This window comes from Argopecten irradians, chromosome 12 (genome assembly GCF_041381155.1).
Source record: "Argopecten irradians isolate NY chromosome 12, Ai_NY, whole genome shotgun sequence".
Lineage (NCBI taxonomy): Eukaryota > Metazoa > Mollusca > Bivalvia > Pectinida > Pectinidae > Argopecten > Argopecten irradians.
The window spans coordinates 33,588,909-33,614,719 of record NC_091145.1 but is presented as its reverse complement, the minus strand read 5'-3'; the positions used below and the strand labels follow the sequence as shown (position 1 = coordinate 33,614,719).

At 31.2% G+C, this 25,811-nt stretch overlaps 2 protein-coding genes across 3 annotated transcripts in view; both read right to left on the bottom strand.

Annotated features, from left to right (window-relative positions):
• Nucleotides 1-13,226, bottom strand: part of LOC138304686 (protocadherin Fat 4-like) — a 43,570-nt gene extending 30,344 nt beyond the window's left edge. The window contains exons 1-5 of the mRNA XM_069244891.1: nt 11,741-13,226; nt 5,939-6,167; nt 5,402-5,526; nt 777-1,096; nt 537-633 (exon numbers count right to left, since the gene is read on the bottom strand). Coding sequence (XP_069100992.1) covers nt 537-633; nt 777-1,096; nt 5,402-5,526; nt 5,939-6,167; nt 11,741-11,804 — 835 coding nt within the window. The 5' untranslated portion in view covers nt 11,805-13,226. The remainder of the gene's footprint in view (nt 1-536; nt 634-776; nt 1,097-5,401; nt 5,527-5,938; nt 6,168-11,740) is intronic.
• Nucleotides 13,227-14,767: 1,541 nt separating this feature from the next.
• On the bottom strand, nt 14,768-24,241 carry LOC138304685 (GTPase IMAP family member 7-like). Of its 2 annotated transcripts, XM_069244890.1 has the most exons (6): nt 24,092-24,241; nt 22,054-22,091; nt 18,400-18,546; nt 17,719-17,847; nt 17,037-17,231; nt 14,768-16,128 (listed from the first exon to the last, which is right to left on the bottom strand). In XM_069244890.1, the coding sequence occupies exons 2-6, from the start codon at nt 22,055-22,057 to the stop codon at nt 15,158-15,160; spliced, it is 1,446 nt and encodes a 481-aa protein (XP_069100991.1). In that variant the 5' UTR covers nt 22,058-22,091; nt 24,092-24,241; the 3' UTR covers nt 14,768-15,157. The 2 variants fall into 2 exon arrangements, with proteins under 2 accessions (XP_069100991.1, XP_069100990.1); XM_069244889.1 differs by lacking the exons at nt 22,054-22,091; nt 24,092-24,241 and having other exon boundaries at nt 18,400-18,780.
• Between the last annotated feature and the right edge of the window lie 1,570 nt (nt 24,242-25,811).

Here is a 25,811-nt window from a genome sequence, read left to right as displayed (position 1 = left end):
CATACTTCCTTCCATATAGGACATAGTGCCAAGGAATTTGTTCGGGATGCAATTTTTTTTTAAATTTTATTTTAATATTTTTAACTTGAAGTAAAATCAGACGCTCAAACTTTCCAATGGTGGTAATGGTGTAAACTAAGCTTTATAACGGAAGAAAAATACTAAATCGTCTGGTCCTGTTTTTGATAATGAAATAAATACCATTTGTCAGCGATGGAGCATCTTTAAAGAAACTCAAAACTGCCATGAATTAGTTTGAAGTCTTTTTGTGATTTTGTAACAAGCATTACAATGTAAGTAACGACGTCGTTATCTTCAACGGCTTCGTCTCTAACTGATAGCGCAATGTTTTCACAAAAATAAATATCTCCTGGAAAGTGAAAGTTCATGGGACTAGATTGCATGTACTCTAAATATGATGAGAGTTCACTCTGATATTTCTATGAAATCATCGTGGCGTTGTTTTAAATGGCGTGCACGACTGAACGAAGAGAAAAATATCAAGTATGTCATACAATTTGAGTTTCAGGACTTACCTATAATTGAATAATTTAGATCTCCGTCTTCTCCACGGTCAGTGTCCGAAGCCAGGACAGAAGCAATAGTAGTCCCTACTAGGCTGTCTTCACTTACCTAAACAAGGTCAAATGGTATCATCAATGTTCAAGTAGTTAATAGTTAAAAGGAGTTTTTTTTAATATTTAGTTTTGCAATTAATATAATTAATCCATTCCAGTAAACAAACAGTCCCTGTTATTGAGTTGGTAACTACTTACAGATATCCTACTGGGAGATGTTCCTGAAATTCTCGGATAGAATTCATTAATGCCAGTAATTGTGACGTAAACATACGCCGTTCCAGTCCTGATAGGGTACCCGGTTGGCGAAGGGGAATCTACGCCAATAACTACCAAGGTATACATATAGTGACGTGATGATAGAGCCTCGTAATCGATCGCTGTACTTGTGGTAACCAATGTTGTACCGGAAATGGTAAACTTTCCTGTGACATCATCTCCTGTCTGGATTCGCATAGTACACAAGCCGTTAGATCCGCTGTCCGCATCCCGACAACTCAATGTTTTAACAGATGTTCCTGAAAATCAGATTCATTACTTCTTTTAGATAAATACAATGGATATAACATTTTTAAATCAACGTATTGTAAATTAATCGTTTATACTTTAACTTTCAATTTCCCATTCTGTTTGCATTTCACTTGGGTTAGATTTATGATAGTGTATTGGTGTGAAAAACTGGACAATTATAAATCTGCTAAATGACCATGTAGTATTTTAATATGAGTTAAATGAATTACTATACGTGTAAACAGCTGGACTTAAGTGAAGCTGATGTTTTACTCTAGCATTTTTTGTGTTATATAAAATACTCTGGCATATATTACTTTACATTTAAAATCTTAATATTTTATTACGAAAGCATTATGATATAACTTTAAGGTTGTATGACTTTAACAATATATATTACTTTGATTAATTGATATTGTATTATTTTAACATTGTATTATTTTGTTAATGTAGTACTTGTATCATATAGTCACGTGAGTTTATCACATAATCCGCCTATTTTCGCCCGTAGAATATTTTTTGTATGTGCCACTCGCCAAGCCTCGCAAAAATAAAACAATTCTTAGACTCGTTTAATAAAATCTCACATGAAATGAACACACTTTTAAGATCCTATATACATGTATAAGCATTTGACATTGTATTATTTTATCAATATACATGACTTTGACATTATATTACTTTATCAATATATATAACTCCGAGATTGTATTACTTTATCAATATACGAGTATATTTCTCCGACATTGTATTACTTTATCAACATATATTAATCCGACATTGTATTACTTTATCAACATATATTACTTCGAAATCATATTACTTTATCAATATATATAACTCTGAGATTGTATTACTTTATCAATATATATTACTCCGACATTGTATTACTTTATCAATATATATAACTCTGAAATTGTATTACTTTATCAACATATATTACTTCGACATTGTATTACTTTATCAATATATATAACTCTGAAATTGTATTACTTTATCAACATATATTACTTCGACATTGTATTACTTTATCAATATATATAACTCTGAAATTGTATTACTTTATCAACATATATTACTTCGACATTGTATTACTTTATCAATATATATAACTCTGAAATTGTATTACTTAATCAACATATATTACTTCGACATTGTATTACTTTATCAATATATATAACTCTGAAATTGTATTACTTACTTATAACATATATTACTTCGACATTGTATACTTTATCAATATATATACTCTGAAATTGTATTACTTATCAACATATATTACTTCGACATTGTATTATTTTATCAATATATATAACTCTGAAATTGTATTACTTTATCAACATATATTACTTCGACATTGTATTACTTTATCAATATATATTACTCTGAAATTGTATTACTTTATCAATATATATTACTTCGACATTGTATTATTTTATCAATATATATATAACTCTGAAATTGTATTACTTTATCAACATATATTACTTCGACATTGTATTACTTTATCAATATATATAACTCTGAAATTGTATTACTTTATCAACATATATTACTTCGACATTGTATTACTTTATCAATATATAAAACTCTGAAATTGTATTACTTTATCAACATATATTACTTCGACATTGTATTACTTTATCAATATACATTACTACGACATTATATTACTTCATCAGCCCTGCAGGTAGGGCGTTAGAATTGTACCTGCTGCCTCTATTGCATGATCGTAAAAGGCGACTGAATTTAAAGGCCATGGGCTAAGAGGGTCCCACATGCACTCCTCTAAACCTCCGAACTAATATTTTTCTTAACCTTTATGACCCACTGATCACAAATCAAAATGTAAACATTGCATAAGTTTGGATGAACTTCCGGTTATGACGTCATCTAGATGGCCGCCATCTCGAATTTCACTAAAAATGAAAAATAGACAAAACATTGACATTTTTCAATCGAAGTAGACAAATGACATATCAAAATGACCACAATAAATGCATTTCGGGACCAAAAAAATCCAATATATGTATTTCTAAGCAGGACATGAAAAAATAGGATTTTAAGCTCAAAAATGGCGATTTTTCAGCAAATTTTTCATATTTGGCTTGACGCAGCAAAAAAGTTTCCCAACAGCAAACTATTACTTCTAATCAGTTTTTTGACCACTTATCAATTAGTTTAAACAACAACAACAACAAAAACCAATGTCAACATTTTATAAGTTCCGGTTATGACGTCATCAAAATGGCCGCCATCTCGAATTTCACTAAAAAGTGACAAATAGTCATAACATTTACATTTTTTAACTGAAGTAGACAAATGAGGTATCAAAATGACCACAATAGAGCAATACATATCAGGAACAAATGATCAAATATATGTAGTGATTTGTAAGCAGGAAATGAAATAATAAGATTTTAAGCTCAAAAATGGTATTTTTTAGCAAATTTTTCATCTTTAGCTTGACGCAGCAAAAATATGTCCCTACAACAAATTATTATTCGTAATCAGTTATTTGGTCTCTTGTCAAACAGTAAAAACAACCACAAATATATTTAGAAATGCAAAAGAGAATTATTGATATACCATCATTTGGTTTACAAAACATCATCGGATGCGTATACAGGGCATATGATTGTTATTATTTCCAAACCGCCAACGCTACAGTTTACTGGTGTCATAGAATTTCCTGAATATAGCATTGGCTATTGACGATTTAAATCTTAACAAATTTGAATTTAAAGTTGTCTGAATATCTGAGTGGGACTTCAAAATAATCCATTTTCATGTTCGAAATTTTGTAGACTACTAGCGTCTTAAACTGAATTATCACAGCAAAACGCCAACTAATAGCTTTATAGTATCAAATTAAAACTGCGGTAAGCCTGTCATTCCGTAAATACCATGACACTTTCCGAAACGTTTTGTGTCTTTGAGAATGAGCACATCCATTGTTATTTCCTGTGTATAACGTAAGGAAATCCTAGTTACTACAGTGTCACATATTTCTTTTGCTAGTTCTTTGCCTTCGATGGCGATGAGCTGATGAGACATTACATTACCGGGTTACCATCGTGGTTCTAACTTATCAGCCGTCCATTGCCAGAGTTAACATAAGAAACATCGGCTTCAGGGATCTGGGAGTTCTTCCTGTTTCCAACCTAGTGATTCACATATCGTATATGATGTTCCAGACTTCCCCGGCATGATGGAAAAGCACCAGATCCACATTCTGCGAAGGGTTGAGCTGGTTCTCCTTAATTCGTATGAAGTCCTGATATGTATTTGTTGCTCTATTGTGGTCATTTTGATACCTCATTTGCCTACTTCAGTTAAAAAATGTAAATGTTATGACTATTTGTCACTTTTAGTGAAATTCGAGATAGCGGCCATTGTTGATGACGTCATAACCGGAACTAATACAATGTTAACATTGGTTTTTGTTGTTGTTGTTGTTTCAACTGATTGATAAGTGGTCAAAAAACTGATTAGAAATAATAATTTGCTGTTGGGAAACATTTCTGCTGCGTCAAGCCAAATATGAAAAATTTGCTGAAAAATCACCATTTTTGAGCTTGAAATCCGATTTTTCCATTTCTTGCGTCATAAGGATTAAGAAAAATTATTGGTTCGGAGGTTTGGGGGTGGGGGGGGGTGCATGTGGGACCCTCCTAGCTCATGGCCTATATTGTCAGTATAATGTGACCGGGTGGGGTGTGTTGCTTGATGTCTTCGGCCGCATGCTTCAGTGATATAGCACTATGAATAGGGCAACAGTTCCACTATACAAAAAGATACAACATGAATGTACCGCAGTCTCCCAAAACACGCACCTCGCAGAACATACACGCAGCACACCACAAACATAGGAGGCCGTCCTTACATGATCATAGCTGTTAATAGTACGTTAATTAATCAAACAAACAAACTTCATCAATATCTATCACTCCGGCATTGTATTACTTTATCAATATATACTACTTTGACATTGTATTACTTTAATATATATGACTTTGAGATTGAAGTACTTTATCAATATATACTACTTTGACATTGTATTAATTTATCAATTTGACATTGAAGTACTTTATTAATACATACTACTTTGACATTGTATTACTTTATCAATTTGACATTGAAGTACTTTATTAATACATACTACTTTGACATTGTATTACTTTATCAATTTGACATTGAAGTACTTTATTAATACATACTAATTTGACATTGTATTACTTTATCAATTTGACATTGAAGTACTTTATTAATACATACTACTTTGACATTGTATTACTTTAACAGTGTTTTACCCGCAGGTGAGTTTTCCGGTATTGTACTGGTAAAAACAGATGGACTAAAGATAGGGCTGTTATCATTCACATCCACAATATTGACTGTCAGCGGCACTGTCGCCGTATATCCCCTCGACGAGGCACTGTAGCGAAAGAAATAATGCCATGATATTGTGTAGGTTTTCTGGCATATTTAACATATTTCACAGAAGCTGGCCTAAATAAGAATGTCATGATATGACTTAGAAAAAATATCGATATCAATGTTATTTTATTTGATCTCATCATTTAGTTGATACGTGACTACGAATCAAATTTCTCTGATTGAAAAACATGAAAGATTATTACAGTTATCATAATAGAAATCTAATATAGGTGATTACTAATATAAATAATTAAACAAATCAATTGAAAAGAGTTTTATGGTTATCAATAGTTACCTTAAGTGTTAGTTGTAATAATTGCGTGTAATCTAGGCCCTATATATTTCAATAATAAAAGAAATGTTTTAAAGGATTCATTACATTTAAAAATACATACTTTACATGAGGTTACCTTATTCGTAAATGATATGAAGTTTTAGTTTCGTAGTCGAAGTCTTGTGATGTATATATCGTCTGTCCGGATATGGTAAACCCTATGCCCGAACTGATCGTATATATCACCGGATATCCGGAGTCATAGGCAATGGCATGATACACAGATGTCCCAATTAGAGTGTCTTCATTGATGGACACGTGACTCAAACCGGAAGTAGACGGAGAGGAGAACGACGGGATCGTTCCTGGTTAAATATGTTAGTAACAAACATCACAAGTATTAGCTTCCCAAAAAGTTAAGTGGGCTACGCGGAAGCTTAACCCTTTGATTGGACAGAATATGGAAATAAAACAATAATATGATGATATTGTTTTGCAAATTAATTGTTCTGTTGAAAGCCATTTTATAATTTGTGAACTTGGGTTTGTGCAAGGTAGCCAGGTCTAGTACAAACAAACAGTTTTAATGATACTTTTGCGACCAACAAAAATAAAAAAAAAGTTTTATGCAGAGATTGCTAAGCTCAGAGAAAAGACAAAGAAATTGTTAAACATAATCTCATATGTTTCTGGGTTTTCTTTTGTTTCGTTTTCATTCCGTTTTTAGTATGTACTGTCATTCCGTATTTTAGTATGTTCCCTGTCGGGTTAATTATCATCTAAGCATTGTCTGATAGTCATTTTGATCTAAATTAAATAAGACATTTAAAAGTAATGTCTCGAACATGGTATACTACTAAAGATGCATTTGTTCCTTCTGTAAATTGAACCAGATTTCATTAAAAACGCCCGATTAATTTCTAGAAAATCTTTATTCAGAATACTTTTACCTCGAATGCTTGTTACCCTAATCATTCGCAATTTTACATTCTAATGCACACCACTGGATATGGTCTAGTTCAACACACAAAAATAATTAAGCACTGGTTGTCATATTTTTGACTTGCATTGGTGTGTAACATACATTGGGTGTTCTAGCATATCCAGTGGTGCTTAACTATTTTTTGTGTTCAGCGAGAGCCATCCTGTGTGTGGACAATATTGTTCGGGGAGTTGACCACAAGGCGCTCATCAAAATAAAGATATACATATATATTTGTTGTGATGTCATACATAATATAATATAATATATATATTCGTGTACAATGTACATCCCTTTCAAGCTGGGGGATTAAATATTGAAAAAAATAAGCCCGTGTATTTGAGTTATTTCGTTCCATGATTTACTCGTTATTTATCGATGCTTTCCACACCGTCTCTGGAATACGAATAGAGTTCGTTCCTATCTGGTAAAGGTTACAATTTTAGCGATTAAATTGAATAAAAAAATGCAACAGTCTTTCACTAACTATAAGAAATATTGTATTAAATTTCAAGAGAAAAGAAGTCAAATTTTCTATCAACAAATAGAGTGGTATTCTGTTAAAATCGAAACATTTTTTTCGTTTTCACGTAAATAACTGATATTTAGTTTTCAAATACACTTTAACATTATAAATCTATTGTAGAGCTTGGTCTTAGACTATTCCCTGTCTGGTGGAGAGATATCGTCAAATACCTATGTTTGTGGCATTAGGCTATTTCCTGATCAGTTGAGTGACATTGCCGCGTATCAATGTTTGTTTCTAGATTGACCATGTCCTTTTCATGAAGTGTAACCCAACAGATAAAACGTATCTATGGACACATCAGGTTTAATAGTGAGGTGGGGGTAGATTTAACGCGGATTATTTCGTGTTTACTCATTCAATACCCAAACCAATAATCCATTTGATTATGGCATAGTCTTAAAGGAGTTCTTTTTGGTTTTTGTACCCCCCACGGAAAATCATTTAAATAAATCAATTCAGTATGAAATGTATGCAATGATTACAACCGTGATTGCTGTAACACTGTCTTTTCAAAGATAAAATGTAGATCACCTTAGAATGTATACATCACATTCTTATTACTTAAAAAAACATGAACGTATTTGTCTATAACGTAAACCAGAAAGTTAATATGTAATTAACGAAACAAATACGAACTAAAATATCTTTAATTTCAGAAAAGCGGAAAAAACCAAGAAGACGAACAAACACAAACTAAATATATTTTACTTACAAACAAGACCATAGCCAGGATATTTTACAGTAATATAATATTCAATATATGTGATTTTCTAATTACTGACTTTTTGGTTGTTGTATAGAGATCACTAGCCTGGATAGTATATATATAATATATGTGATTTTCTAATTACTGAACTTTTTTGTTATATTGTGTACCCTAGCCTGGATAGTATATATATATATAATATATGTGATCTTCTAATTACTGAACTTTTGTGTTATATTGTGTACCCTAGCCTGGATAGTATATATATAGTTTATATGTGATCTTCTAATTACTGAACTTTTTTGTTATATTGTGTACCCTAGCCTGGATAGTATATATATAATATATGTGATTTTCTAATTACTTAACTTTTTTGTTATATTGTGTACCCTAGCCTGGATAGTATATATATAATATATGTGATTTTCTAATTACTTAACTTTTTTGTTATATTGTGTACCCTAGCCTGGATAGTTTATATATAGTTTATATGTGATCTTCTAATTACTGAACTTTTGTGTTATATTGTGTACCCTAGCCTAGATAGTTTATATATAGTTTATATGTGATCTTTTAATTACTGAACTTTTTTGTTATATTGTGTACCCTAGCCTGGATAGTATATATATAATATATGTGATTTTCTAATTACTTAACTTTTTTGTTATATTGTGTACCCTAGCCTGGATAGTATATATATAATATATGTGATTTTCTAATTACTTAACTTTTTTGTTATATTGTGTACCCTAGCCTGGATAGTTTATATATAGTTTATATGTGATCTTCTAATTACTGAACTTTTGTGTTATATTGTGTACCCTAGCCTGGATAGTTTATATATAGTTTATATGTGATCTTCTAATTACTGAACTTTTGTGTTATATTGTGTACCCTAGCCTGGATAGTTTATATATAGTTTATATGTGATCTTCTAATTACTGAACTTTTTTGTTATATTGTGTACCCTAGCCTGGATAGTATATATATAATATATGTGATTTTCTAATTACTTAACTTTTTTGTTATATTGTGTACCCTAGCCTGGATAGTTTATATATAGTTTATATGTGATCTTCTAATTACTGAACTTTTGTGTTATATTGTGTACCCTAGCCTGGATAGTTTATATATAGTTTATATGTGATCTTCTAATTACTGAACTTTTTTGTTATATTGTGTACCCTAGCCTAGATAGTTTACATATAGTTTATATGTGATCTTCTAATTACTGAACTTTTTTGTTATATTGTGTACCCTAGCCTGGATAGTATATATATAATATATGTGATTTTCTAATTACTTAACTTTTTTGTTATATTGTGTACCCTAGCCTGGATAGTATATATATAATATATGTGATTTTCTAATTACATTTGTTTTGTTATATGATATACTTCAATAGTGTATAATTAACATTTTCGAGACAACCACGCTTTAATGGAAAGTACCAATGAAGTAGAATATTTTTAAACAAATGAGTTCCCACGTATTCGTTCTCAATTTTCGTATTAGAAAATTTTGTATTGAATTTTATATGTACCATTCCCAGACTTTTCCTTTTTAGGATTATTTGCGCCAATACCAATGTTACTAAGTAGACTGTGGTATAGGTAATTGTAACTATTTATGGATCACTTCGTATTTATGATGAAACAATTCTCAGAAAGAAAATTGTATTTTTCTGTAACCTATATTTTTTATATATCAACGGAAAGCACATGACTTATGTAATCCTGGAAAAATGAAAAAAAAAACCCACACAATATATGTCTGTTATAAATGACATATGATCGCAAATACGTGGAGGTACTTTTTGATATGTTTACCGATACCGACAGCAAAACCATCATCATGTCATTTACAATAAGAGAGTTAACAAATCTACTTTCGTTGTCATAGGTCTAACTCAATATCGAAACAAAATTAGTTTAATTGAAACCTTTTGTTTTCGTTTTATTGTCTCCATAATATGTGAAAAGTCGATGCTTTGATTAGATATTGCAGCATGTGTTGTTATTGTCTTGAAATTCGATTTGCTTTGACTTTCACATTAACTTCAGTATAAACATTTTTATCTAAAATACACGATATAAATCCACATCCATATATATTAACATTAGCTTGTCACGATGTAAGTTATATACTTTATAAAGTCACAAAGTACATGTGAAGTCTATAGTGACATAACTGACATCCATAATGCGACCGACATGGTGTCACTAAGATAGACGTGGCAACAAATCACCGTAAAAATCATAGCTTATAAAACCGTTTTCGTTATCTAATTTTAACAATTTTAAAGCAGCGACCCTCAAAATAATCAAATAATATGTGAAGTATGAAATTATTTTATTATTATATTTATGATGTGAATAACGCGCATTATGACAATTGTCCGCAAGACTATGACATATACACATAAAAAATCAAGTTCAATGCTAAATATTTTACACCTGCTAATTTAGATCGACAAAAATTGGTAAAATGTCGTTAGTAAAATATGAATATATGCATACATATTAATTATTGGATAATCTAGCTAAGATGTGTATTTATGTTACTGCATCACCATATTATATATATATCGTTTCAAAAACTAATCACTTTCAATGCTTTTAAATATTTGAATAGGTATTATTTCACATTTAAAAGACAGTGCATGGTTTGGGCCCTTATTGGGCCCCCAAATTTGTCAAATTTTCAACTTAGTATTCCAAAAATACGCTTTTGTATCTGAACTATTTACATCTGCTAATTTAGATCGACAAAAATTGGTAAAATGTCGTCAGTAATTATGAATATATGCATACATATTAATTATTGGATAATCTAGCTAAGATGTGTATTTATGTTACTGCATCACCATATTATATATATATATCGTTTCAAAAACTAATCACTTTCAATGCTTTTAAATATTTGAATAGGTATTATTTCACATTTGAAAGACAGTGCATGGTTTGGGCCCTTATTGGGCCCCTAACTTAGTATTCCAAAAATAAGCTTTTGTATCTGAAATATTTAGTATATCCCTGATTTATCTAATATAGTACTTTTCTATCATAACCGCTATAGTTGCTTTGGTAACCATACAAAATATATATAGATTATTTTGTAGTAGTTTTTCTCCGAGAAACTTAATGTCGGTACTTAAGATACATCTTCAGGAGAAACGCATGTACAAAGTTTGTTCAAGCTATGATTTCGAGATAAAAAATAACATAGCAAAGATAAAAAAATAGGCAAAAATGACCCAACTTTCACTTAATTTATGCATATTTCGGATGGTTACCATTGCAACAGCAACTGCAATTACACATAACTTTCATAAAGATAATGGTGCCAAAAAGTGCCCAAACCTGTTGTAAAAGGTATTCGAGAATATAATCTAAGATAGTAACTACTTAATAACCAGACAGATTCTTTAATAGTATTGATTCATAATCTCTTTCTCAATATACAGCAAACATTTCACATTTTTTTTATAAAACAAACGTAAGAATGATAATAAAATAAATGCATTTATGTTGCATAGTAACATTCGTTTAATTATCCTATAAGAATTTACAATGAATGGAGACTCTACGCTCTCCAGACAAAAATCCCAGGAAGTCGAAACGTCGTGCAAACTGATACTTTCAAAGCTTCTCTTCGGTTAATAATAGAAAAACTTCTTTGATCATTATCTTGGATAGAACGAATGTAAGAAAAATCTTACCTGTACTGGGCATAATGAGAGTAAAACCCAGGAACACAGATAACGGGATACAGGTAGATGTCATGTTACTAGTGTATCACCGCTCACTCCATTACATGTTCTGTACAGGGGCACATACTCTGTACTTATTTAAATGTCTAAATGAGGACAAAGTTTATCTGTAATCCTGCCCTAAACAGATAGACACAGTTGACTTTTTTCTGAAGGCTATACCGTCATAGGGTAGGTATTGGGTATAACAACTTTATATTACATGTATATGTTGTTATCACAAAAAAGTTCATTGATATTTATTCTCCTAAACAAAAAAGTATTTAAATAGTTATATACAGTCAAACACTTTACATGAAGGACCACTGTAGCACCTCAAGGGGAATAGTCCTTGGACGAATAGTAGTGCAAATTTAGTTGGGAACCAACATAAACTTTGAATTAAACATGATATTTAATTTAAATGAGTTTTAATTCACGAATGTCCATTGTCTTTGACTAAAGATTAACATAACATGAGTATAACAAGACATTTAGAATTGTTGGAAAACTGTAGGCCTGCATTTGTAAGATTCACCGCTGTGTCTGATTGCACAAGAGTTTGAACAAAGTATCTCGATTTCGAGTTATGTATATTTTGTTGTCATTGTTATTAAAATACTTTTTACTCAAACCCTCATTTAGAAATCGTAGTTAAAGCAATTAAGTTTAATTATCTACTAATTTATTCATGATGATTTAAAATTGATCTTTTATGTGTCTAATAATAAAACTAAAGCTTATATTGAGGTCTCGGTTATACATAGGTTTGTATAAGCTTGCGTGTCGGGCCACGGTGATAGATTGCTAAAAAGTTATTTTATATAATAACATCTCTGTGATTTAAGGTAGAATTCCACTTGCCGTCTCCAGGTACTGATAGCAAGTTGGTAGTCATGATACTTCAGCTTTCATCACTTCTTGAATATAAATTTTATTTATTTTACATCGATTACGAAACAAGTTGTACAACTTATGCAAATCACTCTCGATGGCCCGGATGTAAGCGCGCGAGGGATCTCAGTGTGGGAGGAAACCGGAGTTCCCGGAGAAAACCCACGAGATTGGGCAGGTGACCCCTTACCTTTTCACGTCCGTGCCGGGGATCGAACCCCGGGCGGCTAGGTGAAAGGCGAGTGGCTTAACCACTACATCACCCGATCACCTCTTTGAAGTTATATGTGCCGTAACTGGGTGAAATAGTTGACATGCTATTTTTTCTTCGTTAATACTAAAGCCGTGAAAATCATTCATATAGCTTCTGATGCCTTATAAACGTTAGCTACAACACAGAAATTATATACTGAAAAAGTATTGTTTATGCTTTAATTAAATGGAAACATTTCTGCCGAAATTACTTTACAAATTCTACTAACACTGTCGAATGTGAAATGAAATTGTAGACCACAATTTGGCTTCATGGTCTGACCGTAGGTACTCATTTAAATTCACTGCAAAAGTATTTTGACAGATTTTGGGCCAAAATAAAAATCAATTCCAGCTCCTTTGTGTTCTTGTAAAATCAAAAGCAATGTATAGAAAGTATTGCAATTCCTAAAAATTTGGTAACTTTTGGTGATGAATATAAAAACCTTATCTTGATTCGTGAGTATTATGAAAAAGCACAAATGACTTTAATAATCATGGTTGTAAATCGGAAAATGAAACGTTATATATACCAGTCACTGTCGTGTAATTCGATTTTTCCGGGAAAACGTGTTAAAATAATTATCTTAGGGAAATGACATACACATGAATCAAATGCGTCGGAAGTGTCAGTGGTTCCTGTTCATCTAGAGCTCTTTGTTTACAATCCTTTGTGTTCTTGTAAAATCAAAAGCAATGTATAGAAAGTATTGCAATTCCTAAAAATTTGGTAACTTTTGGTGATGAATATAAAAACCTTATTTTGATTCGTGAGTATTATGAAAAAGCACAAATGACTTTAATAATCATGGTTGTAAATCGGAAAATGAAACGTTATATATACCAGTCACTGTCGTGTAATTCGATTTTTCCGGGAAAACGTGTTAAAATAATTATTTTAGGGAAATGACATACACATGAATCAAATGCGTCGGAAGTGTCAGTGGTTCCTGTTCATCTAGAGCTCATTGTATATAAAGAACTATAATTCTTATCGATTATAAACCTTTGTTGAGGTCTATATATTGTTATATCGCTCTGGTAGAATTGGCTTTTTAATTCTACCAGCTGAGGGTAATATTTAACTAGTGATAGGTCGTTTTTATTTTTGCTTTCGTTTAATTAGGTTTGTTGTTGGAGGAAAGCCGGAGTACCCGGAGAAAAACCATTGACCAGCGGTCAGTATCTGGCTACTGCCCCACTTGAGATTCGAACCCGCATCGCAGAGGAGGAGGGCTTGTGGTAATATGGTGGGACATCTAATCAATTGGCCACCGCGGCCCCAGCTAGTGATAGGTAAAGAATGAATATCCTTTATTTCTATATTAGATATGTAGTGTCTTTGGCAAAGGTATTAAAACAATTATCTGTTGTTGATGTTTATTATGTAATGAGGAAAACGATGACAATATGACAACACACTGAACAACTCTATGTTTAGGCAATGGATTTAAAAAGAGTAATATTGACTTGCTATTTCTAAAAAAAAGAAACATCGTTTCGATATGATATACAGTACGTGAAACAAAGTAATCGAACACTTTATATATTTACTATGTATTTCATATCATGTTTTTCTTTCATACTTTTTCTTTGGATTTTTCTGATGTCATCTATTGACGGATTATAACCAAAGACATATTTATAGAGACTTCACTTTCAGCTCGTAATATTTTTATAATTTTACTTATTTTGTCTTTTTTTCTAAAATCTATCGAACCTCATTTAACCATGTTTTAGAAATTTAGAATTGTGGAAAATCATAAACATATCTATTATTGTACGTGCACATCAAACGATATGGTAATTTGGTGTTTTCTCATGTTAAGAGATGATTAGCTAAAGCTTGAATTGGTAAAACAAAAATCAAAATTTTATTGAATTTATAACACAATTAAATAGAAGCATGAATCAATATCATTTTACAACAAAGACTAGGTACTGTTATTTTAATGATCTGTGTGATTCCGTCAGGTCCATTTGGTGATCATGTGTCAATCATGTGTCAAACCATAGATATCAATAAGATACGATAAAATATACTAGTTGAAAATAGTTTTCGAATGAAAAACATATGAACAAGTCATTTTCCTATGATCAAAGGATGTATATATCCCAAATAAAACGAACAATGCGTACACTTTACCAATATCCAAGAGGTAATGATCTCTTCAATGTAGGCTTTTTTCTAGTTTTCCAATCATAACGCAAGAAAAACACGTACGTTTGTAGTTTTACCTATTAGTTCCCGGTAAACTTTCTCTTCATGAAATCAAATATGGATTTGAAACCACCAGCGATCTTTGGACCTATCTCCGTAATGCTCATCCAAATCCTACGTAATAAGGTGGGTTTGCCTTGCTGAACCTCGGTGCGAACACCTTCTCGTACCACTGCGGGATCTGACATTTCCGTTAGAATGTTCATCACTTCTTTTTCACGCTCTCGAAGTGTCATCTCTGTCGATTCCTTGATGACTTTTTGCTGCTTATGAACGGCTCTGATTTTTCGTTCCAGATCTGCAATTTTTGAACGTAGTATCGCATCACAATCTTGAGTATCGTCTGCCATTTTGTCGCCGCCATTTTCTGACCATTGGAATGGTCTTGATAACATCTCTCGTTGATGTCGTATATCACGGAGCTCTTTCTCATAGCGTTCCTCTGACCGTTTCGCAATGGTTATCTGTCCATGGCAGTCTTCTGACAGTTGTCGTCTAATGATGGCCAGTCTCCTTTCTGCGGCATTCTTGTGGTCATTCACAATTTCTGTCTCCCGATCATTGATGGCTACTTCTGCCTTTTCGAAAATATCACTCGTATAAAATGTGCCGTTGTTGGCAGCAACCATTTCGTCTATAACCCGAAACAGGTCCAACACCTGTCGTTCATTCTCGGCTTCGTCTGCATGGTTGTTGAATCCGATGCATCGGTTTTGGCAGTTCTGTAAGACTCTCTGTAGCGTCTGAGGAGCTGTTCTAACGAGGTCATGGAGGTCACGGCCATCTCTGTCAAGTTCGTCCTTCCGGGTAAATACCACGATCAGGTATTTCATCATTTGGTCTCCGAACGCCTTCTGCAGCAGACGGACGGTTTCATGTTCCTCCTGTGTGAAGCGATTGATGCCGACGACCAGTAGGATAGCGTGTGGTCCTGGGGCAGTGATACCAACACACTTCAATATCTCCTCTGTCACGGCGTCATTGTCCATCCCTATTATAAATAATGATACAATATCTTCATCATCACAACCAACATTATATTATTTGAACAACATACTAGTTGTAAATGGAATGAAGCAAAAGCTTGTGATGTTTAGATATATAGGATCTTACATGAGCGTTCATTTCATATGAGATGAAACGAGTCTAAGAAATTTTTATTTTTGCGAGCCTTGGCGAGCAAAAATGAAAACTTCGAGACGAGTTTCATAAAATCTCATATGAAATGAACACAAATTTAAGCTAAATTTAATGACATAACTCCAAATATCTACATAACTAAGAATTTCAAAATGTATTACGAAAATCCAGCAAAGGCCGCCATTTTGTCCCGCCGTCCTCGTAATCCTGATGTTACGTCATTTTTCATGAAGTCATTTTATTATTTCTGTCTGACGTTTCAATGAATTTCCACCAAATGAAAATTGTTCCAGGTCATATTACACTAGTAACATATGCAAAAATATTACCCGGGCGAAATCACCGAATATCAGGTGGATTATGTGATAAAACTATTTGATTGATAAGTGAAGTATAACTTTAAGGCATATGATAATCGTCTTAAGGTTTTATACATATCTGTATCTGAACTTAGCCAACTTATAAATGACTTTTGTTTCCTTCAGGACATCAAATATTATGTAGCCAGGATGCATTGATAAACAAAGGACTTGACAAAAACGGAACAAGAAAGAGAGCCCCGGGACACGAGATAAGGTAAGTCTAATTATGGAAGTAATTGTACAAGATATAGAGAAAGATCGGGTATATGAACATTTTTTATGGAAACTCAAATAGCATAAACCAGAATAAAAAACAAAACAAAAATAAACCATTGAAACTGAACAGGATACCAAATTGAGAACGAGAGACATTAGATATTGTAAATGGTTTATATACCAGTATCAAACAGTCCTGGGGTATCCACGACCTGCACTAGTTTGTTAAATCGCCTGTTTTTCCCGCGCAGACAGTGAGTGGTGACAGATCCACATGAGGCCTGGGACTCAAACGCATTCTTTCCGAGAATGTTGTTACCCGTACAGCTCTTCCCAGACCCAGTTCGACCAATCAGAATGATTCTCGTTTCCTCTCCTGGTCGAGAAAAATAAGAAAGCGTCAACAACGAAAATTTGTGATGGTATATTAAAGGGTACATTTACTGAAAGATTATCGTTTAGTAGTGACACACGTAGCTTTGATTATAAAAAAGTTAACAAAGACGTTAAAGGTTGAACGAATGAAGAAAAAATTCAAAACGTTCTAATAAAAGATAATCTTTCTAAATTAAAGTCCTTCCTGCAAATGGAACCACAATGGTTATTTACCGCTATATGTAGACATTTTTCGACGAAATTTCTTTATATATTTGTGTTAAAATTATTTGTTTATTTTCATACGTTTCTGAATTTAAATAACCAGCTTCATTTTTATAAAGAAACAAATTTATTCCTATTTGGTAGAAAATAAATGATGTGTTGATATCTGTTTAATAAAAAAGAAATAATCACAAGGGATGCTAATAAAACGCCTCGAATAGGAAAATATCTGATTTTTTAAATGTCTGTTTTGTTATTAATACCTAAAACGTCGTCCGCCTTGCGTTCTGTGTGTGGGTACTTAATCTGTTTTTCGTTCTTTGGAATGAAACACATCTCACATTTGTCGATGGTTACGTTGTTATCATAGGTACAGTTTGAACATCGCCATCCTGCAATGGTAAATACACATGGTAAGGTTGTGTTAGTATATCACATCATCCATGTATACCACCAAAACATAAAAGTCGGTTGATATTGTGATTACAGATGATACATCTGTATTAGTTTGAATTCTACTTTTGACAGTTATATATCAATGAACATGTAAATCTAACTTTGCTTCCTTTATTAAGCAGTGTACAAGTATCTAATATTCTTATACCAACAAAACAAACTATCAGATTGGGAATGATAAATTTGATTTATACTAACTTACACAAGGTCCGCGCTGATAGGGTTAACACGTAAAAATAACGAAATTGATGTTATCTGTGTTTTAAATGTGACTTGTAAATTTACATTAGTCCTGTGTTAGAGTTGCAACCACACAAAATTCAAAAAACAATATTGATGTTACATTCACTCACATGCTTAATTATAGAAAAGATATAATATTATGTGACTTATACTAATTCACATCATTTTACACCAGATAAGATGTAATCTATGATATTTTTAATATGCCGTATTATTATAGGTATGTGTGATAACATGTGTCGTACCAGACAGTCCGGTATCACCATGTGTGTCTATTACACAAGGATCATCTGTCTCTAAGTCATTGGCCGTGTTACAGATCTCACAACAGGACGCTGTGGAATTGTTCTCAAAACTGCACTTTGGACAGGCCCATGTCGATATACACTCAGCTATAAAACAAAAATTCAGAAAATAATAAGTACACATACTTAACAAAAAATAAAAAAATCAGATAACAACCTCGGACAGCCCAAAAAGAAGAGAAAAAAAACCTGGACAGGCTCAATAGTGTAAACATACTCTTAGCAAAAAATAAAAAAACTCATGGGTATACAGACTTTGTTAAAAACGAGAAATCAGAAAAATTGCTCCATACCGACTTACAATTGACTTAATAAACGAGCATTTATAAACAGATGCATCGGAATCACATATCTGATGGAATCAGAAAGTTCACCATTTAAAAAAACCTGAACTTTAAAATGTGGGATTATTCAGCAATTAAATGCATTAAGAGGAGCAATATCTCGTTTCAAAAGTGCATCATACAATTCAAAAAAAGATATTATTTTGATTCGACACCTTATGGGATATTTAGAGCACATATGCAGTGTATTATTCCTCTTTAAATCATCACAGGTCGTCGGAATTAGTTTATTTTCGTCATCAACATATGTTGTAAATAATTCATCTACGTGTTATAATTTACATGCATTTCGATAAAAAAAGTTGATATTGAAATACAAAAGTGACTTAAGTACGCAATTACTATCAGATTTGCAATCGTGGGTGTTCCTTCAATGTATTTACATAGACCGCTCGTATTGGTAACAGTAAGAGTTATTGCCCATTTATCGTTTATCATTTATGTCATTAACAGATACAAACTATCAAATTTTTATTTGACAAATATATGAAAGTTGATATTAGAATGAGCTATCAATGTAGTCCTAAAATGTCTATGTTCTTGATAGAATGTAGCGCATTTGGAAATTAAAACTTAACTTAACTTGTGTTCAAGATTAGAATAATTTATTTAAATATGGACATTTGCGTGCAAGTCCTTCTGTGATGGGAAAATAATGTTATGTATATGTCTATTGAATAAAAAAAAATTGGAAAAAAAACTGAGGTTAAATTAAAATTTATCTTCACATTTTATATTCTCCTGATACATAGAGAATCAGTAGTAACATGTTTGATACATTGTTTGTTTGTTGAGAACTTGTACAGATCATATGATATGTATCTAATACATGGACATGTATACGCTACAGGAAGTAAGATAAAACTATGTGCAGTAATGATTCACTGTTTTGTTGGCCAGAAATTGAATTCTTATCCTGCACCAGGACATATTTCCCCCCTTTAACAATCGTAATATGACCTATATACTTTGTGTGAATAATCTACACGAGGTTTGAAAACAAAATTAATTAAGTTTGTATCTAACAGAGACATCCTTATTGCCGTTTTGTATAGTTTGGTCATATCTTATTAATCGTAATTTAAATTTATATATAAATTGAACCAGTGATGAGCTTATGGAAACAATACAGTTGTTATGGTAACGATAAAAAAAATTGGTATTGTCAATATAAAATATAACATTATTTTTAGATTTCTTTCAGTGTGAATAGATAGTTTTAATATATATTTATAACTTTAAGCATCAAACAGGAAAATAGTACGGTTTTAATTGACAGTACGATACGCGTACAATTTATGATAAGATATAAATTAACAAACTTCATAACTATGTTTTGATGAAATTAACAAAATACCATTTTATTTTAGAGAAATACTAAGCACGTTTAACCGGACTACTTGTATGTAGTTCACGCTTCGATAAGATACATATGTTTTGTCTTTTCACAGATGATATATTACACTAAATTCATAAGAAAAATATGTTTTCGGTTTTCTATTAGTCTGATAACTGATCCTAAGGCGGCACAGACACATTTATGCTCGTCAGTAATTAATGTATAGAAAGAAAGGAGGGGTAATTTAATCAATGAAAGTTTCCTTGTCACATGTAAAAAGGTTTCAAACTAACAATAAAAGTGTTGTTTATAGATCCAGATCCAACTTAAATATGTATTTGCTATTAGATCCAACTTAAATATGTATTTGCTATTAGATCCAACTTAAATATGTATTTGCTATTAGATCCAACTTAAATATGTATTTGAAATAAAAACAGAATATGAACAGAATATGTGCATGTGTTCAAGCATTGTTACTGAAACAAGCAACGGAATCATCGTGACTACAACTGGATACTTTCCCCAGGAATGTTCGGGGTATTTCATAGTCAGTATATGTGTGTACGGTCACTCGACATTACCCAATATATTTTGATTGGAGAACAATTATGTGAGCTTTTAGGCGAACAATAGGTTAACAGATCACGAACAGATTCCCCGAAACAAAAATATTGGAAACGCTATCATCAGTTATGTTCCCCGGTCTTGGCATTCAAAATGCACACACCATGCAAACAATTGTCTATAAATGAAAGTTATGACAATGAAAAATCTAGTCTTTTTTGTTGTTTACTGGTGTGTCAACTACATTTTTTGTACAGTAATTTTAAATGACGCGCGTTAGCAGTACTGACAATGCAGTGAAATGAGGCATACAAATAAGAATTGTACACTGCATACATAATGTGTTATAACTAGTGTTTATAAGACAATGGCCCATAAACTGTCACGCAATCAAAACTCTATCTGTTTTGCATTGGTACCGTTCATAGTTGTAGTTTAAATATATATAATAATTATTATTATTATCTCCCCTTAATAATAGTGATACTAAAGTGGGTGTGTGATATTTTATATAGATCCTGCTTAATTATTTCAATTGAATTTTTGCTTACAGAAAAGTCCGAGTAGAAAACATATTTTATCAATTATGATTTTGATTGTAATCTATTTGAATACCATACTCAATTGCAACACTTACTTCCTGGGGAAATTTCTCTTTCTATAAAAATGGTGTACTAAAAGAAGTTTTCAGTTCTCCCGATTACAGGAAATAAACTCAAGAATGTATTGTACGCTTTGTTTCGGATATACTAGGTATTAAATGGTAACTTTGAATGGGATCTCACGTTAAATTACATATTGCATTACATGCTTTATAATGCCTAACATGGAATCACACATTACATGTATACCAAATATAATAATATCCTTAAGTTGATTAAAACGGTGTACTAAAATTCGTTTTCAGTTTTCCATATTACAGGAAATAAACTCCAGGTTGTATTATATGCTATGGTTACGTGTTACAACAATAGACCTACAACACCAAACCACTACATTGTGTATATCATATTACTTACGAGGGACATTTTTGTATCAATTTTGTTGAAACGGGGTTGCTATTGCCTCATTGACGGCACTTTAATTAGTTGTAAAGGATGATTTTGAAAGGCAGTTTTTGTGACTTAAAATTGTTAGAAGCTATCATTGAATTGGTATCAATAATATTGTCCCGTTTCAATAATGTTTTCTTGTGTATATTTATGTTCACTGAAATGAAGGAAGTGACGAAAACTCTAGACATGCTTGTGAATGACGGCACGCTATTGTGTAAAGTGTGACAGACAGACTCGTATCTATATAATGATGTTCATAGTTTATATAAATTGTTTAATCTTGACTTACCCATTTCAGCAATGGTAGCTAAGGAGTCGGCAAGAGATCTGTAAGAATTTGAAAAATGATGCAAGCAAATAAAACAATACATTTGTAACAACATGTATATGTACCAACAGGTTATATATCGTGCTTGACGTAATGTGTTATACCTCTTACAACGATATTAAACTGTGAAGTTGTTAGCTTAAATTGCAGTAGATATACAATGAATTGTTTTGATTTGTTTTCATTGTGTTATTCAAACGACATGAACTATTACATAAGAAATGCATTAATGATAGACATTATGGAGATAATAGAAAATAAGATATTTTAATGTTACTTCCTGTTAGAGTATACCAGGGCTTACAGACTTGCAACTAACGAACAAAGAAAATGTGAAGCTTTTAGTTTTTGAAATTATCTCCGTTTATTTATTGATACCGATCGGGAAAGACATATCGTACCCGGTCAATCTCGCTTGGACTAGAAACGAGAAATTAAATTTTGGCGGTTTTAAGATTTCGCGATTTGCCTACAGAGATATCTATATATTTTATTCATTTATCAAATTGTTGCGATTTACATCTTCAATGTAAGTAATAAAACCGTGAAAAATGCTGGCTATACGGTACAAGGCTATGAGGAGGATTGTAATATAAATAATGTAATATAAATATTATAAAATAAATAGTGTAATATAAATATCATAAATTAAGTACTGTAATATTAATATTATAATATAAGTAGTGCAATGTAAATATTAAAATATGAAAAGTGTAATATACGGTCCAAAGCTATGAAGAGGATTGTAATATGAATAGTGTAATATAAATAATATAATATAAATAGTGTTACATAAATATTTTAGGATTAACTTGAATAGCTTTTTTAAGTTATGGAGATATAGCACAAAACTCTGAGTGTACTCTTAATAAACCACGAAGCGGTTTATGATGAGAGTACACTTAGATTTTGTGTTATATCTCCATAACATAAAAAAATCAGATTAAACCTTATAATTCAGTTTAATAAAGATAATCTCTCCAATATTCAAAATCTTTTGTCTATGAAATCATTACGCCGTCATCTCAGCCAATCAGAAGCAATGTTACAAACGCCGACGCCATTTTTTCCTTTATTGGCTGATTAAGTAAATTTTTAAGCCAATGAAAATGCTCGTAACAAGCAAAATTGAATTATTATGATAGAAGTAGTGTAATATAAATATTATAATATAAAAAGTGCAATATACCTTGCAAGCCTATGAAAAGGATTGTAATATAAATAGTGTAACATAAATATTCTAATGTAAATACAAGGCTATGACGAGGACTGTAATATAAATAGTGTGATATAAATATTGTAGTATAAAAAAAAATAATATAAATATTGTAATATAAATGGTTTAATATAAATATTGTAATATAAATTAATTAATATAAATATGGTAATATAAATGGTTTAATATAAATATTGTAATATAAATAGTTTAAAAGTGATATTGAAATATAAATACAAGGCTATGAGGAGAATTGCAATATTAATAGTGTAATATAAATATAATAATGTAAATAGTGTAATATACGGTACAATGCTATGAGGAGGATTGTAATATAAATAGTATGATATAATATATATATATTATAATATAAAAAGTGTAATATATGATATAAATATTGTAATATAAATAGTGTGATTTAAATATTGTAATAAAAAATATTGTCATTAAAGTGTATTACAGACTCCTAAAAATAAAATATTTGTCCATCCCAAATATCCAGCATTACCTGGACTTAAATGATACCACATGAATCTATTTAAGTAACTGACATATGATTACAGTAACTGTCAATTTCATCAGGTGAACTAATATGGCAGACTTCAATCAAACCGATCAAATTTTCTTCTGTACGTAGCAAAAAATGAACCATTTAAAATGTATGGAATTTTTCGTCTAAATGTACATCCGGCTCCTTTACTATATATGACTGGTAGTGAAACTTCTTTAACAATACAGCTATTGGATGTTATCCCCCTCATCTGTGTTACAGTGATTACTTACCATTTACAATGCCAGCTGGAGTAAAGTCGAACTATCTGATAAGGCCTATGTTGTTCTCGTTCGTGATATTTATAACCACCATCACTGAGTCACATACTCGTATAAACTTGGTTTACCTACTAAATGTTTCCTTGTTCATACTAGAAACTGTGGCCCTGAAGTGGAAGGACGGAAATTTTTAGAATCACGAGGCTTACATTATTTCAATCCAGCCACTTGATGATCTCTTAATATACGTAAACAGACTTGGAAATTCTGAACACTATCATCTAGGTCAACGTGTCATTCTATCAATTCAATCTTTTTCATGATGTAATGAAATATTAACTAATTATAAAACAAACAATTATGGCTTTTTACAGGAATGTAGAGATTGAGTTTTTGTTATATAATGATTAATTCATTTATTACTAATTATGAATTGCACAGAAAAAAAATGCTGAATTGACTGTTAAAATATATAACCGTTTAATTAAGAAAAATCGTTCTTGTTTAATAATATCAAAATGTTAAGAGAAAGTTTTAAAATCAAACCTATTTGTATAAATTTAGTCATCTAAAGATAATAACTAAATAATCAGGAAATACGCCCGAATTAGATTTTGGAAGTGATTAGGTCTCTGGCTATTGATCACACCACCTCATGCACATTGTAGTGTAAAGATACCATTGTGATATTCATCATCATAATTAAACGTTTTGGTACAGTGTAACTTTTTTTCTCTGCACTTTCAAATATCGACATTTTTACCTAAAAATTGAGGTATTCCATTCTAATCAATTCATAATGTCGCAAATAGAGTTTAAGGGGTCAAAAAATAACCATAAACTAGATAATAAAAATACATATAACGTCATACGTATAACCATATACTAGATAATATAAATACATATAACGTCATACGTATAACCATATACTAGATAATAAAAATACATATAACGTCATAAGTATAACCATATACTAGATAATAAAAATACATATAACGTCATAAGTATAACCATATACTAGATAATATAAATACATATAACGTCATAAGTATAACCATATACTAGATAATAAAAATACATATAACGTCATAAGTATAACCATATACTATAGTAATAAAATACATATAACGTCATACGTATAACCATATACTAGATAATAAAATACATATAACGTCATAGTATAACCATATACTAGATAATAAAATACATATAACGTCATAATATAACCATATACTAGATAATATAAATACATATAACGTCATAAGTATACCATATACTAGATAATAAAAATACATATAACGTCATACGTATAACCATATACTAGATAATAAAAATACATATAACGTCATAAGTATAACCATATACTAGATAATAAAAATACATATAACGTCGTATCCATACAGTATAAACATATACTAGATAATATAAATAATACATATAACGTCATACGTATAACCATATACTAGATAATAAAAATACATATAACGTCATAAGTATAACCATATACTAGATAATAAAAATACATATAACGTCATACGTATAACCATATACTAGATAATAATAATAAAAATACATATAACGTCATTAGTATAACCATATACTAGATAATAAAAATACATATAACGTCATACGTATAACCATATACTAGATAATATAAATACATATAACGTCATACGTATAACCATATACTAGATAATAAAAATACATATAACGTCATACGTATAACCATATA